This window comes from Anas platyrhynchos, chromosome 19 (assembly GCF_047663525.1).
Source record: "Anas platyrhynchos isolate ZD024472 breed Pekin duck chromosome 19, IASCAAS_PekinDuck_T2T, whole genome shotgun sequence".
Taxonomy (NCBI): Eukaryota; Metazoa; Chordata; class Aves; order Anseriformes; family Anatidae; genus Anas; species Anas platyrhynchos.
In genome coordinates this window covers 7,575,082-7,596,138 of record NC_092605.1, presented here as the reverse complement: position 1 = coordinate 7,596,138, position 21,057 = coordinate 7,575,082, and the positions used below count along the sequence as shown (strand labels likewise).

Sequence of the window (21,057 nt, the reverse complement as noted above, 5' to 3'; positions counted from 1 at the left end):
GTTGAGAGTTGCTGTGCAACTCCTGGATCAGTTTTAATGGGCAGGATTGTGGTGACCAACACAAAGAGTTAAGCTTCATCTGCTTAAAACTTTCTGCAACATGCTCCTAAAGCCACAATATTTATTCTCACAGCTTTCTGTTGCACAACCCAACATCCACAATCCTCAGGCTAATCAGGCTGCAAAAAAAGCTGTTCAGGAATTCCTGACATGACTTTTTGTTTAGCTTTTGTTTTTATCCCAGTGTCAATACAGGAAAACCCCAGCAACACAGATTTCTCTGGTTTCTCGCGGTGTCACTGGTGTTTACTCAAAGCATCTCATTCAGCAGATGATGAAGAGTCAGAACAAGAAGCTTCCAGCAGTGATGGAAGACCCAGCCAGCTAAAGCCACGCTTGCTCCTCTTTACTCCTTGTGCAGCAAGTATTAGAAGACCAAAGGGGAACCAGCTCACTTCATCACTCCACCAGCCACAGAGGTTCACAGTAACACAAAATCTCCTCTGGCAGCTCAGGAGGCTAAAGAAGGATGTTTTCCACAGGAAGCAGATTTTTTAAGATAAACAAATAACAAAGTAGCATACTTCTAAGTCAATCAGCCTCAGGGGGGAGCTTCTACCTCTGCCAAACACCCCCATCCCCTTCCTCCCCAAGGGCCTGCTCTCCAGTAAGGGCGATGGAGCACCCAGCTCACAGGCCTCACCTCTGACATCCTCTTTCCTGCTAAGGACAAGTCGAAGAAGCCTTTCCTTCGAAAGGTTCAACCAAAGAAGCTCCTTTGGGCACAGATCTTGCCTTATTTCCTTATCTCCTTCTACCCCTCCAGTGAGCTGTGGAGATGCAAGCAGGACACACTAAACTGGTGGAGAGACTGCAACTTTGACTATAAAGAAAATCCCAGAAGTACTTTCAAACACCATGGCTGTAAGATGCAAGACACATGTCTTGTGTAATAGTTTCGTAGGGTCATCTTTGACCAAGCAGGCTTTCAGCCTGGTGAAGCATCACGCACCCTGGTTCAGGAGTATTGCCACAAGTCCACACCTCACCAGGAGCCTGACAAAATGAAGCCAAGCCTGTGATAGTTTGGATCCCTATCTCGCTAGTGCTCACATATTCTGGGTCTCCCTTCAGCTTCACTAATTATTTCTAATCCAGGACTTCTACCTGATGCACAAGCCCGCCTCAGGCAGCAACTCAACAGGAGAGCCAAAAACACCACTGAAGTCTGTCCAGTCTCACGGGGCTCAATCCCCAGCTGCACGTGGTGGATCCTCTCCCTCCGAACAACAGCGCTGCTCACATGCCTGAAGTCAGAGAGAACTGAAATGAAAAACGTTCTGGCATCCCCTAAATCTATTATATCCAAAAGAAATAAGACGCTGCTTGCTTTCCAGGGAAAACAGGAGCTGAAATCAAAGTTGGCCATTAGAGGAAACACGAGTCACTCTGTTCTGGGCAGCTTTGGTTTTACTTTGCACCTCCCCAGCCTGAAGAGCCAGGCTTTGAACTGGAGAATCCCATTTTTGGTGAGTAGACTGTCAGTGGTGAGAAACAGCTTTTGATTGCACATTTGTTTTGTTGCCTTGTGTGTTTTCTAAATGTTTTCCTACTGGCTTTAAAGAAAAACAGTTCCTGAGTCAGGCTGAATGGGATTCTGTATTTGTTGTTTGGATCTTTAAAACTTGAGGCATTTTGCTCGTTTCCCCCACTCCCCTCAAAAGACTGACATTTTGGCAGTCAGAGGTAGAAAGCCCATGGTTTGAAAGCAGGGATGTAACACAAAACCAATGCTTGTCTCAATAAAACAGCTGTCTGGCTCAGCCAGTGAAGATGCCGCTCATTTCTGCGGTAGCGCTGCTGGCAGAGAGGACCACCGAGCCTTTCCAGCCAACCTCGTGGTGAACATCTCCAGCTCACCATGGAGCCAGGCCTGATGGCGAGGACCCTGGCTGAGGCTTGCAGAGTGGTTTCTTGACCTTGGCAGGCTCCCCAAGCGTGTACTGCAGCCTCTGCTCCCTTTCATCAGAAAAATACTGGATAATGCGCTTGTTGATAATTGCAGTTCCTGACCTTGTTACAAGAATAATTCATGTTAAATAGTTATTAAATGAGCTTCCTGTAGACTATCCTCAAGACTGTAGTATGCAACTTGGCTTCTGGAGAAGCAGTACAACCTCCCTTGGCTAAAGGCATCTCTGCATCCTTTGTCAGCTCAGCACAATCTCTGCTGAAGCCTTCTTCCCTTTCCCCTCCCCAGGGAGATGTCCACCCTGCAAGGCAGCTCCAGGAAACTTCACACCCAGCCCAAATGCCTTGGGCAGTGCAGACGCTGCTGTTGGATGAGTTGAAATAACTTTTTGTCCCTAAATTACAAAAGGGAGTTATAGTAGAGTGAGATTTAAAATCCTCATCTCAAGAAAAAAAAATATGGGGCAGAAAGATGTCCCTGCCACAAGCAGGGATTTCCCTCCCCCTGCCCCAAAAGCATAAGGAATAAGGCAAGCCATTGTCAACAATACTGCTTCTATTTAACGTGCCAAAAGAAACTCAGCTCATGAGACACTGGATTTTGGCAGATTGATTTTGCCTTCTCCAAATCCACCTAGGGCAGCTACCACAAAGGCCTTCCAAGCAGCGTTTGCAAATGAAGAAGCCTTACGGTGAATGGCACCGCACACCACTGGCTCTGTATGGAGGCACTGGCCGTGACTGCTATGAACCCCGAAGGAACAGAGAAACCCACGCAGCCCATCCCCAAACACAGCACTTCAAAGTCCCAGCGCATTCCTGAAGAGCTGACCAAGGAGGCAGCCTCCATGCCCACAGAGAGCTGCTCTGCTGGGCACAGCACACAAGTGCCAGTGAAAGAACGTGCTGTTCTTCCACGCCAAGGCAGGACAAGGTCAATATTACAAGGAGGGACCTGCCAAGACCCATAAGGGGAGACCAAGGCTCTGCTGCTCATTGACACCCAAAAGCGACCAACAACATCTGGCTAACAGACGCTCAGCAGCAAGCAGATCCCAGTGCAGAAGGCCAAGCCCAACCCCAGCTTCTACCTCAGCCCCCCATTACAGCCCCAGTTCTTCCCCAGCAAAAGGGAAAAGCAAGAAGCACACACCTGAAGCAACCAGCAGGCTGGGGCCTGTGTTGCAGACAGAGCAGAAGGGTGAGAAGGGCTGTACAGTCTTCACCAGCAGGCAGAGGAAGCCAGGAGAGGTCAGCCTAGAAACCAGCACTGCAGTTATGCCCAATTTGATTTAGAAATTTCATTAGTTTTTTTCCTTTTCTTTCTTTTATATGTCCTTTAGCAAAGAGGCTCAACTCAGAATATACATCATTCACCTCACCGTCTCTCCTCCCACCACCAAGCAAAACTAACTGCCTTCATTTGTGTGGGAGACAGAGCGGTTTGGCCAACCTCTTTTCAGTGGTTTGTGGGGACACAAAAATGGCCACAAAATGGAGCCCAGGAAGTTCCGCACCAACGTGTGAAAGAACTCGGTGAGGATGACAGAGCACTGGGACAGGCTGCCCAGGGAGGCTGTGGAGTCTTCTCTGGAGATATTCAAGGCTTGTCTGGATGCCTACCTGGGCAGCCTGCTCAAGGGAACCTGCTTTGGCCGGGGGGGTTGGAACCAATGATCTCTTGAGGTCCCTTCCAACCCCTACAATTCTGTATTTTGTGATTTCCCCTCTCTGAAAGCACCAAAAGCCGCTTCCTGCACTACCTCAGAAACCAGAGACCTAATTACTGTTTGCTCCCAGTGCCACAAAAATAAATAAATAAATAAATAAAGCCAATCTCACACAATGAAACAGATAGGAAAGCAGCGTTAACCCTACACCACCACAGGATGCAGGGCAGGCCAGGGTGTGCAGTTCCCCGCTGTGTAGCAGTACCACATCTGTACTGACTCATGAGGATAAAAATTGAGCACGTAAGTCACAAGAGACTCAAATCACTGCCTTGTATTACAACTTTTGGGACATTAAACTGCAAGCCTTCTGCAAGAAACAAGATAATTACTACCTTGAAGACAGATTTTGAAAACTAGCCTTTATCAGATCACTTTTAAAAAATAATCATAACTTCAGTCCTTAGCAGGCAAGCAAACGAAGAGTAATGACAACAGCAAACAGAAGCAGTGCAGGCAGGATCTCAGTGCTCACTTCCCAGAACCTGCTGCCATTTCTGTCTGCTTCAGCTTGGCTCCATCCAAATCAAAGGGGGAAAGACTTCTTCCAACAGACTTAGCCCGTTACAGACAGCCACTACCTTCCCTCAGTCAGGTACCTGTTCATGCCACCTCTAAGCTCAAACCAGCCCTCAAGTTTTCAGAGCTGTAACCAGGATCAAAGTGACGGACCAGCTCAGCCAACACCCCAGCAGGGACGTGAACATCATGAAGGACCTGAACGAAGGTGACAGCCCTCCCAGGGTTACACAAATCAAAATCACGGCAGATGAAAAGGTGACTGAGGGTGACAGCTGCTCTTCCCATCTGTCTGGTTCAGAATGTGCAATTATTTAAGGACAGCATGATTTCTAAAGGTTTCCTCCGGATCAAGTCTGAGGCTTTTAAAAGAAGTGGTTGCATCTGTGAAGACAGCCCCCTATTCTTAATTACAAAATGGATGAAAGATATGTTTAAAGAAACCAGAAGCCAGGAAAAGAAGAGCTGAAGAACAGCACAGTGAATTATCAGAAGTATGACTGGTACAATGCAACATACCTGTAAGGGGCAGGAGTACAAAATAAGGTTTTAAGAGATTGCAACAAACTGAAAGGACATTCAGAAGACATGAGAAAACAGGATGAACTTCTCAGAACACAGTCACAAATCTACAAGTTTAACACATCCGTGCTCTCAGGATGGACCACTTTCTTGCAGATCACCCTGCCTAATATGGAAACTGGGATTTTAAAATAAATACAATAAAAAAAATTTGAGTTCTCAAAGCTTAAAATAGCTGGCCAAGGTGATGACTCAAGCATGAGTTGTTGTGGGCATGAAGCCGCCAAAGGATTGTCACGTACCGACAAAACTGCACATACCTTCTTAGAAATACTTGTAATGGAGGAGGAACATTGAGCACTGTACATCTTGAGTCCTTAAAAACGTTTCAGCAATTGATGCATATTGAACATAAGCATCTTTCCCAGCCATTGCCCACAATACATGAAGATTTACTTCTACATGAAAACTGTTTTAATAATAAATTTCACTCATTCCTGTAATCATCATGATCATTAACTAATGCAGTATTTGACAGCAGACAACCCTAGAGCCTTACAAAGGCTTTTAGTCATTATTTTGTGTCTTTATTCCCCAGCAGGCTTTTCTTATTGGCATATAGAAATTCTTAAATACATCCCCAACCAGGCAAGTGATGCTTACACACCACCCTGCTAACACAAGCACTTTTTTTTTTTTTCCACAATATTGCTATTGAAATCCTTTCTCATGGTTGGTGTGCACACTTCTAGTTGTGTTAATTCACTCTAATGCTAATGCCACAACTCGGTGACATGTTGAATCACCAGTGATGTGAGACGTATCCCTACAGCCCAGTTCTTCATTAATGCAGCAGCAGGAGCAAACCTGCTCATCTCATAACCGCTGCACAAGGAGCATGGCCAAACACACCTCCAACAGGACATCCCTCTGACATAAGCCATGTGCCTTCGCAGTACCACAAAAACCAAAGGGGAAAAAAAAAGAGGGTATTGGGTTGAGGAACACAGCCCCATGAAGGGGAAAGATCTTGTCACTCTGCAGAAACTGAGGAGGGGTGAGATTTATTTGTAGCCTTATTAGCTTCTAAGAAAGAAGGAAGTCAAGTATGCCTTCTTTCTGTTCTTCACTGCAACTATCTCAGGCCCATGGTGTACCTAAGGTTGTTAATAATCCCAGGACTCTCACATGTTCCTGGGAAGTGACAGCTCTTTGGGAAATGATTTGGTCACTCTTGCATCCCCCAGGTCGCCCACTGTGGTGTAAATGCCTGAAGTAACTAGGAAAATAAAACTAACATTCACACTTTTAAGGAAAAGGTACAGCATTGAAGAGGCTTTCAGGGTAGGGCATAACTGCATTATCTGAGCATTCCCTAGGCTCCCAACCTTAGATGCTATCGCGCTGGGGAAACTTGGTGTGCTAGCTCTAAGGAACACCACAGAGCGCGGAGTGGAGTGGAGACACCACGGCTAGGCTCTGTGATCAGGTGGGGCCTCGATTGTTCTTGTGCACAAAGCTGCACTTTTTGCCACCCTAAGCCAAAGACCTGTCATGTTTTGACAAATGCTGTACCCTAGTGTACTTTTTGCTCATTATAATATCATTATAATACCAAAACACACCTCCATCCCAAAAGCTACCCGCCTCCAAGGTGCGACCACCCCTCACTGAGCATGCGCCCTGAATTTCTCGGAGCCTATTACTTTAAACGGAGACGGGAAAACTTTACACCAATCATAACTAAGATATGCATGACTAGAGCCACTCAAGCTCCACCTAAAAGATAGAAAATAATATAAATTGGCCCAAGAGAGAGGGGATGTTAGGGAAGATACCATCGTCAGGGGAGATACCATCCCGAGGACATACAACATCCTTAGGACCTCCTGACTCCTGGGATCAGTCAACGGGCTGAGCCTCTCTTCCCCCCCCATTGGGATGCCTTTGGGTGAGATCTGAATATTTGCTTATAAATCTCTATAGAGTCTTTGATCCTTTTAACGCGTTTATTTCTAGGCTGCGCACCTAGAACACCTAGAACCCACACCTAGAACCCACACCTAGAACCCACACCTAGAACCCACACCTAGAACCCACACCTAGAACCCACACCTAGAACCCACACCTAGAACACCTGTAACACCTGTGTATTTCATGCATACTAGCTTGCTTTTGCAGATAGTCACTATCACCGGCAATCCAAAAGAACCTGATTATCTGTTGCTGTAATAAACCATACTTGATTGCATTGTGATAGCTCTCATTAATGCAACTAGGGTGAGGGTGGTTATCCGTGATAGTTCAGTGTTCTGAATCTAACCAGACCCCCAGACGGTTAATGCATTGTTGGTGAATGTCTGAGCGGACCCCCAGGTGGTTATTACGTTTTTGGTGAATGTCTGAGCGGACCCCCAGGTGGTTAATACGTTTTTGGTGAATGTCTGAGCGGACCCCCAGTTTTGGTGAATGTCCGACTGGTTCAGTACTCTGAATCCAACCGGGCCCGTAACGGTTAATCAGCTACACCCCTTTAACGCGACACCCACTGCTACCCCTGGTGGGTGGCTCCAGATCCATCCATCTCAAGAAGCCATCCAAGAGCAGAATGCATCCTACAGGGGATGCCACCATGGCTGATACGTGGAGATGAATCATGAACCATAGCAGATACCTAGTTCCTTTTTTAGGGGAACTAGCAACTCCAGGAAGAGAGAAGTCCACAGGCTGGACTTTTCCCCCTCAGCAGTTCTTGGAAAGATCCAGAGCCCATTGGGTTTGCTACAGCCCTTTTAATCCTTTCATCACAGGGACAACTGCAGAGGGGACATTCAAGTCTGCTCCTCCTTCCCCAGGTCATTTCTTGGGTGCTGCTGCAGGGACCCTCGTCAGCTCAGGGGGGAAGAGCCCAGGTGATTCAGTACCCAAAATGCCCCTTTTTAGCCCCAGACAACAGCCAGGAATTTGTGCCAGGGAGGAGGAGTAATCAGTAAGTGACCCTGAGGCTTCCTGGGAAGGTAAAGGCCTGTGAAGATTATTCTCTGAGCAGATCAGATTTCTTCTTGCTGGGAAGGTTACTGCTTTATTTTGAATCTTGCACTTTATAGCCCTTTACAGCTCCCCCTCTGCTTCCAGGTGGCTGCTCCAACACAGCTGTGAGCCAAGGCAGCCATCCCCAGCCACAAGTCAGTTGCAATGGGCAAAGCACCAGGGACGGAGCTCTTTGGGACAGCAGAGATGACAACAACTGTGTCTGGATCGAGGCATAAGTCACCATCCAGGTGATCCTCTTCCCAGTGGACATGCATCTCACTGCCCTGGAATACTTTGCCACATCCAAGCCTCATATTGACTGGATTTTTTAAGCATGTTGCTCACTGGGGCCCAGCTCTCCAGAAGCTTCCAGCTCCACATGAGCTTAGAGGGGTTCTAAAGGGCTGGCTCCAGCTGGGCTTGTAGCTGGATACATGGATAACTTAAGGGAGGTGAATTCCTTCTGACAGGAGTCATGCAGGGTCATGCACAAAGGATTACTAGGACTAGGACCTGAACACATCCCTCCTAAGTCTCAGATTCATGCCTCATTAGCTCCTCACTCTCTCCTCAACAGACACATTAAGAAAAGTCTTCATAAAAAAATAGTAGATAATAATAAAGTGCACGCACCCCAAGTGTGGAACTAATCCCTGAGGATTACAGGTTGCTCCCTTGCTGTTGTCAACTCACTCTGCAACAGCAGTTATGAAGCTTTCACCAGTCAGGCCAAACCTCCCTCAGCAGATAGAAACATTGGCACTCTTGCATGGGAAACATCGAACTCAAGGCCTTGTTTCAGCACTGCACGGGGCCACACAAATCACCCTCCACTGCAAGAGAGAAAGATCTAAACCCTCATAAGCAAGGGTTTCCTACACCCACAGAAAAATTCGGTTGTAAAGGACAGTGGGTTGTTTTTCCCCATCCCTGATGCTGGGTTATTTATTAGAAGAGACTGCAGGAGAGGTAGGGGGAGTAACAGAGCCATTCCCATCAGAAGCACTGAAATTGGGGTCAGGCAAGGTAGGGCTGCTAGCTGGACTAAACCATGATTGGCAAAGGCATTAATCAAACCTCTATCTATTTAGAGATCTTGGAACACACTGCAGACCAGGAATAATGATGATACTACAGCACCTAGTGTAGTGCTAGGGTAACCACGGTGCCCAAGAGAAAGGAGCTGCTTACCTGCCACTCGGTCTGTATTCACACCGAAACAGAGATTGAGAGCTTCAGCTTCAGAGCCCAGCTGCTTTAAGCAGCTCAATAAGGTCCAATATTAAGTGTGACACACAAATCCCTTGCTTGTGAGCACAGAAATCCCCCAGCTGATGGATGTGCAAGAAGGAAGGGACAGCCGTGCTCCTCTCCCACAGCCCTCTCATCCCCAGCACAAAGACCTGCTTAGCCCCTCCGGCCAGCTCCTGGCAGACCCCTGCTCCTCCCATTGCCACCACGGATGTACCACCAAGCTTGTTCAGCAACAGCCATTGCAAAGCATTACAAAAACAGAAAAACAAATAAGTAAGCACCCCAAAGCTTGAGACCAATTCCAATTTCTTCTTACAATCCCTTGCAGGTCACCATGACAAAGTCTTGGCCCACAGCAGAAGCTCCCCAGGGCAGTCATAACACAGACAGCCCCACAGGGGTCTTCTGCTCTTTCTTCAACGCATACAACTTTATTCAGCTGTGATAAAAACAGCAGGAAGAGCTACCACAGGACATCTGCATGCTGCTGCCTGCCCACAGGTGCAAAAATAAGCAGTCATTTGGGGCTGGCACCAGGGCATCCTTACACTCACAGACATCAAGAGAACAGCTGACATTACACTTTCGGAGGTTGCCAACAACCAACTCACAGTTGCATAGAAATGAGGAAATTAATATCTTAGTGCTTGCAGTCTGCTGCTTCAACTTCACCCACTTCAAAACGGAGGCTGGCTGTGACATGCTGGCAGGGCTTTTAAAGAGACTGGTCCTCCAAAGGACAAAAACCTGTACAAATCCTGACCTTTGAGGAGGTGACCAGGTGGTGAACAAGGTATCTGATAACCTTGAAAGAGGCAACAAACAAGAGATTTGATAGAGCTACAGGCCTGACCGAAGAGTCCACTGAGATAAAGGTTGATCATTTCACTGGACTTGGAGCCATCTCCTATGGCACACAAATTTGTTGCGAGCCTTTCTGCCAGTTCTACTTGACTTTCTGTTCTTTAAAAGTAAAATCCTGAGACTGTGTTTAATAACAATAGGAAAAATCAATGAGGCCTTAGTTATTTTTACAGTACCACTTAGGAAATTAGCAGGACACAAATATAGTAGCTGCAAGGAGACACAAGCTAGAAGAGAACAAGGACTGGGTAAGCTGAGGGAAAACAGACATGTATTTCATTAAGTGTTCTCAAGAAAAGCACTGCTCCTGCTGAGAGCTGCGTCCCTTTTCCTTGCTTGCTCTAAAGTTTCCCACAGCTGCCCCAGGGCTGCTGCAGAGCAGCCACCTACCTTTGCAGCACTGTGAGCAGGGCTGGGTGAAGCCATTTGAGCAAGTACTGGCCATGTACACATCAGTGGCCAAGGAGCAGCTGTTAATGGACATTGTCCCCATCAGCTTTCCTGCGCCATGCCTGAGCTACAGTTCTGTGGGACCTACAGGGTGAAAACATGTCAGAAACAAGACCAGGAGGGCAGGATGCCAGGACAGCAAGCCTAGAGGGACAACTAAATCCCCCCTCAAGCCCTTGGATGGTGCTCGAGGAACAGAATTAATTCACACATCAGCCAGCAGCAGCTCTGTCATTTTGCTGCACTTGTCTGGGTGGAAATGTCACGGGAAACCAGCAGATGAGAAACAACACAGAGCTCCCCCAAAAGCCGGGGGTAGCTGTGGTGCTGCCTCTTATCCTGCAGAAAATATGGCTAATGGAGGAATTGAGATGCCAGGCAGGTCTGACTGGAAGCAATGAGAAAATAAGAGCTGCCCAAGCAAGTAGTGCTGCTGGGCACGTTCTGATAACACACTGAAAGAAAAAAAGAAAGGGGGGTAAGTATTCCATCCCCTACTGCACTCCTCCACCCTGCTGGATTAAGGTTTCCCAGCCTAGGAGGGGATAAGTAGGATGTGCCAAGGTTCACAGAGCCAGAGACGAGTTCCAGACAGGAGAGCTTTCCAAGCTCTGTGTTTCAGAGATAGGAGGGTGGCTGCACTCACTCCTTTCCCCATGGAAGTTTCTCAGCACAGTGAGAGTCCCAGGTCTGGGTGCTGCCAGCTGCTTTGGGATGGGAAGCAGTGCACAGGGTGATACATGACAGAGGTGACAGCACACAGCATCCACAGAGCTGCTCTCCTCTGCTGCCATTTGGTTCTTCAGAGCAAGAATTAATCACTGAACTAATCTGCAATGAGGAAAGGCACTGAAGCATCAGAGCCCCGTGGATGCCTGTGGAGCTGAGGATTTCGCATCCCCTGAGCAAGCTCCTGCTTGCATTGAGCTGGCCCCAGCTGCCTGGGAGCTGGGAAGTGCTCAACACAGATCGAGACAAGTTTGTTATCTGTGATACGACAGAAGTATGGGACAGGGCAGACACTGCTTTTGTTAATACAATCAACCTCAGTCCCAAGAACAGCTCGTATTTTGTCCCTACAGCCTCCTCTGAGCAGCTGCTCAGGCAGGCAGGGTCCCCAGAAACACCCCAAACCATCCCCTCATCACGTTAGTGGTCTGATGCAGTACTTCAGTTGAAGCAGCATTTTCCTCCCCTTGTCTTCACCCATACCCCAGCCTCTGCTCCACCAGGCAGGATGAGCCCCAGCCAAGCCTCCCTGTTCCCCACCAAGCGAACAGCCACACTTAACCCTTCCTGCACCTGTCCAGCTCAAATTCCACATTCTCCCTCAAAGTCAGGACAGCCATATACTCCTCTTATTTCCCCAGAAAGATTTAAGACCAACCTGCAGTTTGGACCCCGCTATATTACTCAAAGTCCTGATTATCTTAAAATAAGACAGCCACCCCCTCTTGAAGGGCTTGCTTCAGAAGAGGAAACACCTCCACGTCCCGTCCCAAGAAGGGGTCAGAGAGGCAGCTCAGGGTTCACAGGCCCCCAATTTTCCACCCTGATTCTTCAGTCTGAAGAGGCGAGGGCTGGCTTTACGGTAATCCTCCTCTCCTGTGCATACATCTGGATAAACTATGGAAGCGGAAAGCAGGAAATCCAAGCAGCCTCGCCTGCACCCAGCCAGCCCACACAGCATGAGAAACCCAGGATGGGAGCAACACAAAATCGAGGCAGAAGGTCATCTTCTTCCCTTTCCATCCCCATGACAGCCATAACCTCCAAGCCCAGCTGATGGTCCCAAAGCTAAAATATCTGGAAGGAATAGGCAAGAAGAGATTAACATCCCCGTGATCTGATCATGGACTTTTTGTAGAGGACCATGATGTACTGTATGAAAACAGAAATTCTGTGATTCTATGAAACTCCAGGATGTGCTGCTGTCAGGACTGATGCAAAGCACTACCGACTCCCATTTTAAATAGCTACTGATAAAAAGATTGTGGAAATTGATTTCTAAACTGCTTGCTGCAAGGCAGAGGTGACACACTGCCAACAAATCACTTCATGGCACACAGAGGACTGTCTTCTGGTACCATCGTCTGCAGCAACAGCCAAGAAAAGCCCATGAGAAGACCCCAGGGCTGCCACAGAAGGAGCTGGTAGCAGCTTGCCCAGTGTGCATGACCAGAGCCGTGCAAACCTCCAGGGAGAAGAGCCTCTGCTCCCCAGTGCAGCTGCGATTTTGAAAGTGTTGACACAAAGCAGAGCCAGAGACAGGAGGAGCGTTTGGGTGAGCTGAGCAGCCCAGAGAGCTTGAACCTTTGGCCAAGACAACAATTCTTCTTAGACTGCTATTCTGAGCAAAAACAACATCCAGGAAGAATTAACGGCCTAAAAACTGGAAATACAGAGGAAATTGGTTTTAATCCTATTTTCCTCCTTCTTTCCCTGCTGGTAGGAGCCTGCATGGCAGACTTTTGTAACCTCTTCACATTCCCTGGGATGGGGAGTGTGCCAAGACACTTTCCTATAGGAGCCAGCCAAAACTTTGCTTGATCACAGCCTCATCCATGCTTCAAAGTGGAAAAGCAGCTGGGCAGAGCACAGCCCAAAGCAGACCAGCAGGCAGAGAGCACATTAAGCCACTATCACAAAACCCAGAGCAGAGACTGGGACAGAAGCACCCAGAACTGGGGAGCTGTCCGCAAGATAGAGGCCCTTGCGGCTTTCTGCTTTACTGAGACAAGCAACACCCTGTAGAATTTCATGCCATGCTCAAGACTGGCTTCAGGAACTAGGAAAGAGCATTCATATTAGGAAAAGGGAGAACTGCAGATCTGAACATGGGACCAGGGAACCGGATTGCTGTTACTAGTGCTGTAGAAAGGCTCCGACCATGAGCTACAGCTGTTTTAATCCCATCAGTGTCCTCCAGCAGAGCCAGATGGGGCGGCTGCAGGTGTTTCAGCTCCCCCCCTACACTTCAGCTCCAGCCTTCCAAGCACGAGCAGTCAGGCTCCATGCACAGGGAAAAGAGGAAAATGGTACTTGATAACATCTGTATTTTGTCTACATACTTAAAATAGGATTAAAGCTATTAAATAAACCACTTTAGTTTTATGGGAGGACTCTCTTGGTTAGACCTAATACTGGGAAAACCATTAGATTTGCAAATACAATTCATACTAGGAAGCACGAGGCAGAAGGTGGTTCCTAGCAAAATTAAAACATCCTGGTACCACCACAAAGGAAGAGTGTGTTGTGTTTTTTTTTTTTCTTGTAGATTCTCATTTTCTTCAGATCAGGGAAATGCTTGTACACACAGTTAAAACTGGGCAGAAGAGCAAGGACACTAACTAACATACCTTCTTCCTAGTTTCAATTCCTTTTTTGAGGGGGGAAGCAATGATTTTCTATATAGAAATGTGAAATTACTTCTCCAAACTGAAATAGAAAACTAGACTGCTGAGATTTTTCATGAACTGGAAAATGAGAAATTAAGAAGTTCTTGGTAAAAAAATACTGAAATGGAAAATTTCTTTTCAATAGAAACCATAATGCTCAGCTAAATCTAAGTACTCTTTCTTGCCCAGATAAAGCAATAGAAAGAAAAGCTTTAAAAAAAACATCAATGAATGTTTACTACAGAAGATATTAGCAGAATCACATTTTTCAGGAAGAAAAGCCTTTTCTCTGACATCTCCCATCTGTTTTATTAAAGGAGCTTTGGAGATGGTTGAGATTTTGGAGGAGGTGCACGAGTTGATTAACTTGGCAGGAGCACTGCAAGTCTCGGAGCTGGAAAGCACCACATGAAGAGGGCAATCACGTCATCTTTACATCATCTGTAGGTAGGGAACGTGGCAAGAAAAGGAGCATGAGATGTGTAGGGACTGCTCTGCTTACATGATTGAGGTGTAACTACAAACAGGATTTCAGACTAGGAGGTAACACCAATAGCATGGTAGTTACAGGTTAACAAGTCAATACCCGTGGGACAGATCCCTATTTTTTTTTCCAAGTTAAAGTCTTACTAGTTACAGGTTTTGGACTGTTACTTCATACACAGAAGTAACGCAACAGAGCTGTCTGCGAAGAATTAGTTTGTGGTTATGCTGTTATTCCATGTGCACGCAGCTGAGACCTGGGCTCATTAGTGTGAGCAGCACATGATTACAGGAGATGTTAGAACTGCCCAGCCACAGGAGAATTGGGGCAGATTACACTGCCTGTGGCTGGGAGCCTGTGCTGATGAGAGTGAGCATCTGTGGTGGTTGCACCCAGCCGGGCAGCTGAACTCCACCTGACCGCTCTCTCTCACTCCCCCTCCTCAAAGGGCAAGGGAGAAAAAATACAATGGAAAGGGTTGAGTCACCATCCCTGGGGGTCTTTAAAAGACGTCTAGATTTAGAGCTTAGTGATATGGTTTAGTGGAGGACTAGTTAGCGTTAGGTCAGAGGTTGGACTAGGTGATCTTGGAGGTCTCTTCCAACCTAGATGATTCTGTGACTCAAGGGTTGAGATAAGGACAGGGAGATCACTCAGAAATTACCATCATGGGCAAAACAGACTCAGCACAGAGAAATTAATGTAATTTATTGCCTATTACTAATAGATTAGAGCAGTGAGAAACTAAAAGCTAAGTAAATACACCTCTCCCCATCCACTTTCTTCCACATCCTCCCACCCGAGCTGCACACCACTCCTTCATGGTCACTCTCTGCCCCTACTCAACGCGGGATCCTTCCCAAACTGATCCTGTGGGGGCTACCCACAGGCAGCAGCTCTTCAAGAACTACTCCCACATGGCTCTATACCATGGGGTCCATCCATCAGGAGCAAACAGGTCCCCCCACAGGCAGCAGCTCCTCCCAGACCCCCTGCTCCTGCGTGGGCTCCTCTCCATGGGTTGCAGCTCCGTCCTGGGGCCTGCTCCTGCAGGGGCTCTCCATGGGCCACAGCCTCCTCCAGGCCACATCCACCTGCTCCACCAGGGGCTCCTCCATGGGCTGCAGCGTGGAGATCTGCTCCATGTGGGACCCATGGGTGCAAGGGAACAGCCTGCTCCACCAGGGGCCTCTGCACAGGCCACAGGGGAACTGCTGCTGCGTGCCTGGAGCACCTCCTGCCCTCTTGCTGCACTGCCCTTGGGGTCTGAAGGGCTGCTTCTCATTCCTGTCTCCTAGCTGCTATGCAGCAGGTTTTGACCCCCCCCTTCCTTAAATCTGCTCTCACAGAGGCACAACCAACGTCGTTCATGCCCTGGCTCCTGCCAGCAGCAGGTCCGTTTTGGAGCTGTCTGGAGCTGGCTCTGATCTGACACGGGGCAGCTGCTGGGCTCTGCTCAGAAGCCACCCCACTGCCCTGCTACCAAAACCTTGCCACATAAAACCAACACAGCATCAAAGCGGAACACAACTGAACTACAGGTCAAAGAGTTCAAACATCTCCAGAACTAGTGCAGAAGCTGTTGCTGCCAAGGCATTACATTGCCCAGCTCAGCTATTTTTACCCCCTGCAGGCAGCCTGGCAATCGTGGCATTACTGCTCTTCCTGGAAAGGCTCCAGTCTGCTTCAAAGTTATTTCATCACTCCACACATCAAATGCAACTGTTCCTCACCCTGGGAGACTGTTCCCAGAGGTTTCTTTTCTTTTACAAACCACAAGAAGGGAGGATGTGTTCTCATTTGTTCCCTGAAGACCTCCTGGTCCCTCCCTGCTACATGCTATCTCCAAAAATTACTGCAATGCTGCACACAAGCCTGCATGGGGACGGAGCGTGTCCGTCCTGCTTTTGGAACTAGAGTTTGTCATGGATTTGTCCTGAGCTCCATCCTGAGCAGGGACATTTCTATAACAAGCAGCACAAAGTTCCCCTTCCACCTGCCATCAGGTAGAGCCCAGGACATACACACAGTCTGATCTAATTAGTTCCGACAACCACTGCTTCCTCCCCAGCCCTCACGCCAGGAGCACACAGTAGGTGTGCACATATGAAACCCTAGCTCCGGGCTCAAAGATCCCCACAGACCAAACCTGGGTGCACCCGGCATGTGCTCAGCTGTGCAAGCAGCCCCATTTAAAGGTTTCAAATCTGGAGGGGTTTTAAAAGCATTTAAAGAAAAGTCTAGAAGTTCAAGCAGTTCTCTGAACTGGGGCAATCTGAAGTTTCATCCACCATATTTTCACCTTCCCCTCTCTGTCCTCAATCTGTGACTTCACTGTTCCTCCACACTGTCATCTTTTACCACGCTCTCCTACAAGCCACCAGGCCCTACTCGCTGGCTGCCAAGGGCCCAGGTTTTTGCTGGTGCCAATGGTGCCACAGACACAGGGACTGCCAGGTTGGCACAGGGTTGGGAAGAGCAGTTCCTGGAAAGGGTAAATCTCTAAGCAGCCCACAAGTAAAGAAAGCTCTTCAAAGATGCACACATGGGAGGCTCTGGAGAGTTAAAAGCTACCTGTGCTGCCCAGTTACTGGACTCCCACCCGTATTAGTGCATTTGGGATTTTGCTCACATGAAACAAATGGAGCATGGATACAGATAGGAAGGAAGCAGTGACAGAGATGCAAAGAAGTCTGGCACAAAGCAAATGTCGTGCAAGACAGATAAACAGGTGAGGTAGAACCTGGCATGTGGCAGAGGAACAAGCAATGCAGATGGATGCATTTGAGAAACACTCCATCTGCCAGGTGCGGGCACATGCCAGCGGAAATCACAGCAAAACTTGTCTGATGCTCTGACGAGAAGCTTTGCCAGGAAATGCTGACCGATGAGAGCTGGAAAATTTCTGGAGTATGTGCTATGAGCTTTGAGACAGCTGGTAGCTCCGGTCAGAACAGCAGAGCACCCCTTTTCTCCTACCCCTTCTACGTTCCAAAATCTTGAAAGCTCTTCTGCATGAGAAAGCTCAGCGTTGTTCAGCTGCGAATCACAGCTTCAGGGAACAGCCAGCACTGCTACTGAGAAATGCTCCAGCAGCAAGTTTTTGTGTGTGCATTGTTTTTTTGTTTGTTTATTTTCAAGTTTCCTCATTCTCTTGGCTTCAGCAAAGCTATTCTCATAGGACATTCTTGTGGGAAAGAGGCACAAGCGTACGCACATCTCCTGTTCCAGCCCCATCATGCTGGGATTTGGGATTGAGTTCAGGCAGCCAGAGGGGAGCTTCCACCAAGCACTTTGGCCCACTCTACTTGGTAATGAAATGCAGCTGAGCAAGTTTTAGGGTTCCCTACCATGGATCTGCAGCAAAGCCTGAGAAGGGGCAGCACCACTGGCTGTTATGCAATGTCTGCTTAGAGACCATCAGATGGGAAACCCACACAACCATCGTCAGCAAAAGCCATGGGAGCCTTCCTGGTCTCAACATCTTCCAGATGTGGAAGAAGCAGAGTTTGCTCCCCCGTGGGTTTGCTGTCATATTGAGGGCACGAGCAGCATGTCAGACATAAAAAACTTTCTGCCCAGCTTTGAATCCCAGGTCTTAGTCCCTCCTGACAAAAGCCTACATTATGATCTGCTTTATCAGCCTGAACCACGGCAGCAGGAGATGGAGAGCTGCACTTTAAATTAGATATATAAAAGAAAAGAGCCACTGAGGCAACTTTATCTTACTCCAGGAAGAAGGGAATGAGAAAGTACTACATGCGCAAATACTGCAAAAACAAAATATTGAAGGCAAAAGGAGGATTCAACAGTGGAAAAGGAGAGCTGGAGTGCTTTAGGATTATATAGGCTGCACATGCCCCAATGTAGTCACCTGGAAGCAGGAAGGGACTACACACACACACAAAAAAATAATAATAAAATGCTTCTTTGTGCAAAACTGGAGAAAGTGTTGTGAGGAAACAGGGAACTTCCCAGCTGAGAGGCAAAGAAGATGAGGTTCTCCACCCCGCTGGAGGCTGCTCAGTGGGAGATGAGGCAGGTACACTGCCCCAGTGGGACACTGGGTGCCCTCAGCTACAAGTGAACACCAAATCCCTTCTTCTGCCACAGATCAGGCTCCACTGCTGAGATTTCAGAAGCTGCTGAGGCCATTCCGCTCCATTCCTCTGCACTCTGGTGGCCCTCCTACCTTCCCCCTTGCACCCTAAAGCTGCCCCTTGTAACCAAGCAACCCAGAGGCACACACACAGAGCAAGAAAACCTGCACCTTCAAGGACATCCCGACTCACAGAAAAGCAGCTAGTGGGTAGGTACCACACACACACAGGGAGAAAGCAACATACCTTGCAAATAGCTCAAGAATCATTCCCAGTTTTCATATACTATAAGGGTAATACTCCCTCTGTGGCTTCTGCCACCCCCCAACCCAATTGTCACAGGATGCAAGCATAAAAAACAGCAATACCCCTCCTCAGGAATAAGAAAACTTACAGTTGCAGCAAGCTCACACTCCTCTTTCACAGCTCCTGTCACCTATCAGCCCTCCTGGACCTCTAGGGCTTCAGCAGCTTCCCACAGCCACCCCCAAGCCTGGGACAGCTCAACCAAAGCACATACCCCTTCTTCATGGTTCAGCCCCTAATTACAGCTGGAGCAGATACACTACAGCCACCTCTCACCACAGCTGACAGACATCAGCCACTCACTTAAACACAGCCAATTTGCATTAACAGCCTCCATAGGGATTTATTTTCCACAGATGCAAAATTTGCAGAAAACATTTCTGAGAAGGATGTGTAAAGGCATGGAAGCAATGAGATTTACAAGATTTATTATCAGAGAAAGCAGACAAAGAGCTGTAAAACAAGCAGCCTGGAACAGGGAGAACTCCGGGCACAACATGTCCTAGCAGGAAAGAGTATTTTCTGTACAGTGCAAAAATTATTATAATTTTTCTTCCTGTTTATTGTGCCTTTTCTTTCTAAGCTGCCCCCTCCCTGGTAACTCTCGTTATGTATTAACAGTTGCAGACGTCAAAGAGCACTCTTTGCTGCATTTAGCAGCTCCTTTACCCCTCCAAAAAGGACCTGGCATCATGTCACAGAATTGATTTTACACAACTGCAATGTAGCAGTAATTAAGGATTTATTATATACTTCTATGATAAATCACAAGATTAGACTATATGATTTTTAACAGCACTTAATCTGCATTTAAGTATTAGTCAATTAACACAATGAGTTTAAAGAGTTTACTACAATGCAAACAGTGACTTAATTACAGAAAGGCAAGGTTCACCCAAGACTTACTGTGGGCTGGGGGGGGGGGTTAAATTCAGATGGGCACTTCTAAGATCCCCTTTAAGGTAAGTTTCTCACCCCTCTTCTTTGTTGTCATTTACCTGCATTTGACTTGTTCCTCGAGGAGTCAGCCACAAGAGACGTTTCCTTCCGGGAGTGCCCTGAGAGATGTCCCAGCCCAGGGGGACATCGGGGGCACAGCCTGCTGCTGTCACCCAGAGAGCTCAAAGAGTTCTTGCTTGGGATTGTTATTTGTAGGATCGTGAGATAATTTACTTTATTCAGCAGTTTTTCAGGGTTCAGGTCCCTTTCACTTGGTGTTTCAGGTTGTGCAATATCCCTCTCCCCTTAGCACTTAATTTGCACTTTTGCCAATTAGTTACATCACACATTTATGGCTGGGGGGAGGAGGGGGGCTGATTGTCCCGTGCCTGTTTTGCACAAATAATGGGGGAGCGATGCAGTGTCAGGCTGCACCACACTCTGTAAAGACTGGAGGAAAGAGGCTGTGACAGATTTTCCTTGAATCACAGATAACAAAGGGATGATGCCGTGCCATTTTATTAGATAAAGTGATTGACTCATAGTCAAACTCAGATCCTTTATCATGTTCCTGGACTTCACTGTGATTCGTCACTTTCCCATGAGGGATTTCATGGCATTGAGCATCTGCCTGACGCTCCATTATTAACGAGCTGTCCAATTCAAGGAACGATCGCATCGAGGCATGCTGCAGCTCATAAACCTGAGCAAGACTAATGGCAAGCGCAGGCATAGAGCGCACCCACCACAGGCCAGCAGCCCAGACCTGGCATTTGCAAATGAACTTGTAAGAGCAACAACCCCAGCCACCGGGAGAATTTCAGTATTTCAACAGTTTGGAAAGGTTTACTTTTCATGAAAATCTTACAAACTGGAGGAGAATTTTAACTTGAAACTCAATCAGCTCAGAGTAAACATTGCCCACGCCAGTACAGGATATCTTGTTTAGAAAAGAGAAGCGAGCCCAGTGATGGTGTTGCAGAAGAAGCAAGACCCTAAAATGAGGGACCAGGCTCAGCCAAGGAGAGTGTGAATTGCTCAGGTGAGACGTAAACGCCAGTAGTTTCTTCTTATCACCAAGACATGGACCTTAGTTCCCTAAAAACGTTACTCTTATATAATTCATAGTGATGTAATTAATTTGAGGCAATTAAAGCAGTCAAGCGAGTCCCTGCGCTGTGTGCCCTGGGCACGACGGAGCCAGCTGCAAGGAGCAGATCACGAGAAGGGCTAGCAGTGGAAGATAAATGAGTTTGAAAGGGAATTGCTTCTCACCGCTGGCAGGAGCTCCAATCTGGCACAGGTAGCAAAGATCCCCCTCCCTTCTGCTCGAGTGAAATGCTGTCAGCTCCCATTGAATTCTGCGCACAACTGAGAAATTCAGGGCAATGCTGCACTGCAAGGAGGCACGGCCAGGTGTTGCAGCAGCACTACGTCCTGGATCAACACCTGGGCAATGTCCCAAGAAGACTGGGACTCAGCACAGG

The 21,057-nt window shown here is 47.7% G+C and overlaps 1 protein-coding gene across 6 annotated transcripts in view; it reads right to left on the bottom strand.

The window, feature by feature from the left end:
• The window catches only part of LOC106016586 (uncharacterized), a 61,307-nt gene extending 41,536 nt beyond the window's left edge, over nt 1-19,771 (bottom strand). For 3 of the 6 annotated variants that reach the window (XM_072025655.1, XM_072025657.1, XM_072025662.1), the window contains exon 1: nt 18,720-18,874. Coding sequence is in view for 1 of the 6 variants with exons in the window: in XM_072025659.1 (XP_071881760.1) it covers nt 19,630-19,635 (6 nt within the window). In the remaining 5 variants the exon portion in view is untranslated. Of the gene's footprint in view, nt 1-18,719; nt 18,875-19,629 lie in introns of those variants that run through there. The other 3 variants (XM_072025656.1, XM_072025659.1, XM_072025663.1) reach the window with 3 other exon arrangements.
• Between the last annotated feature and the right edge of the window lie 1,286 nt (nt 19,772-21,057).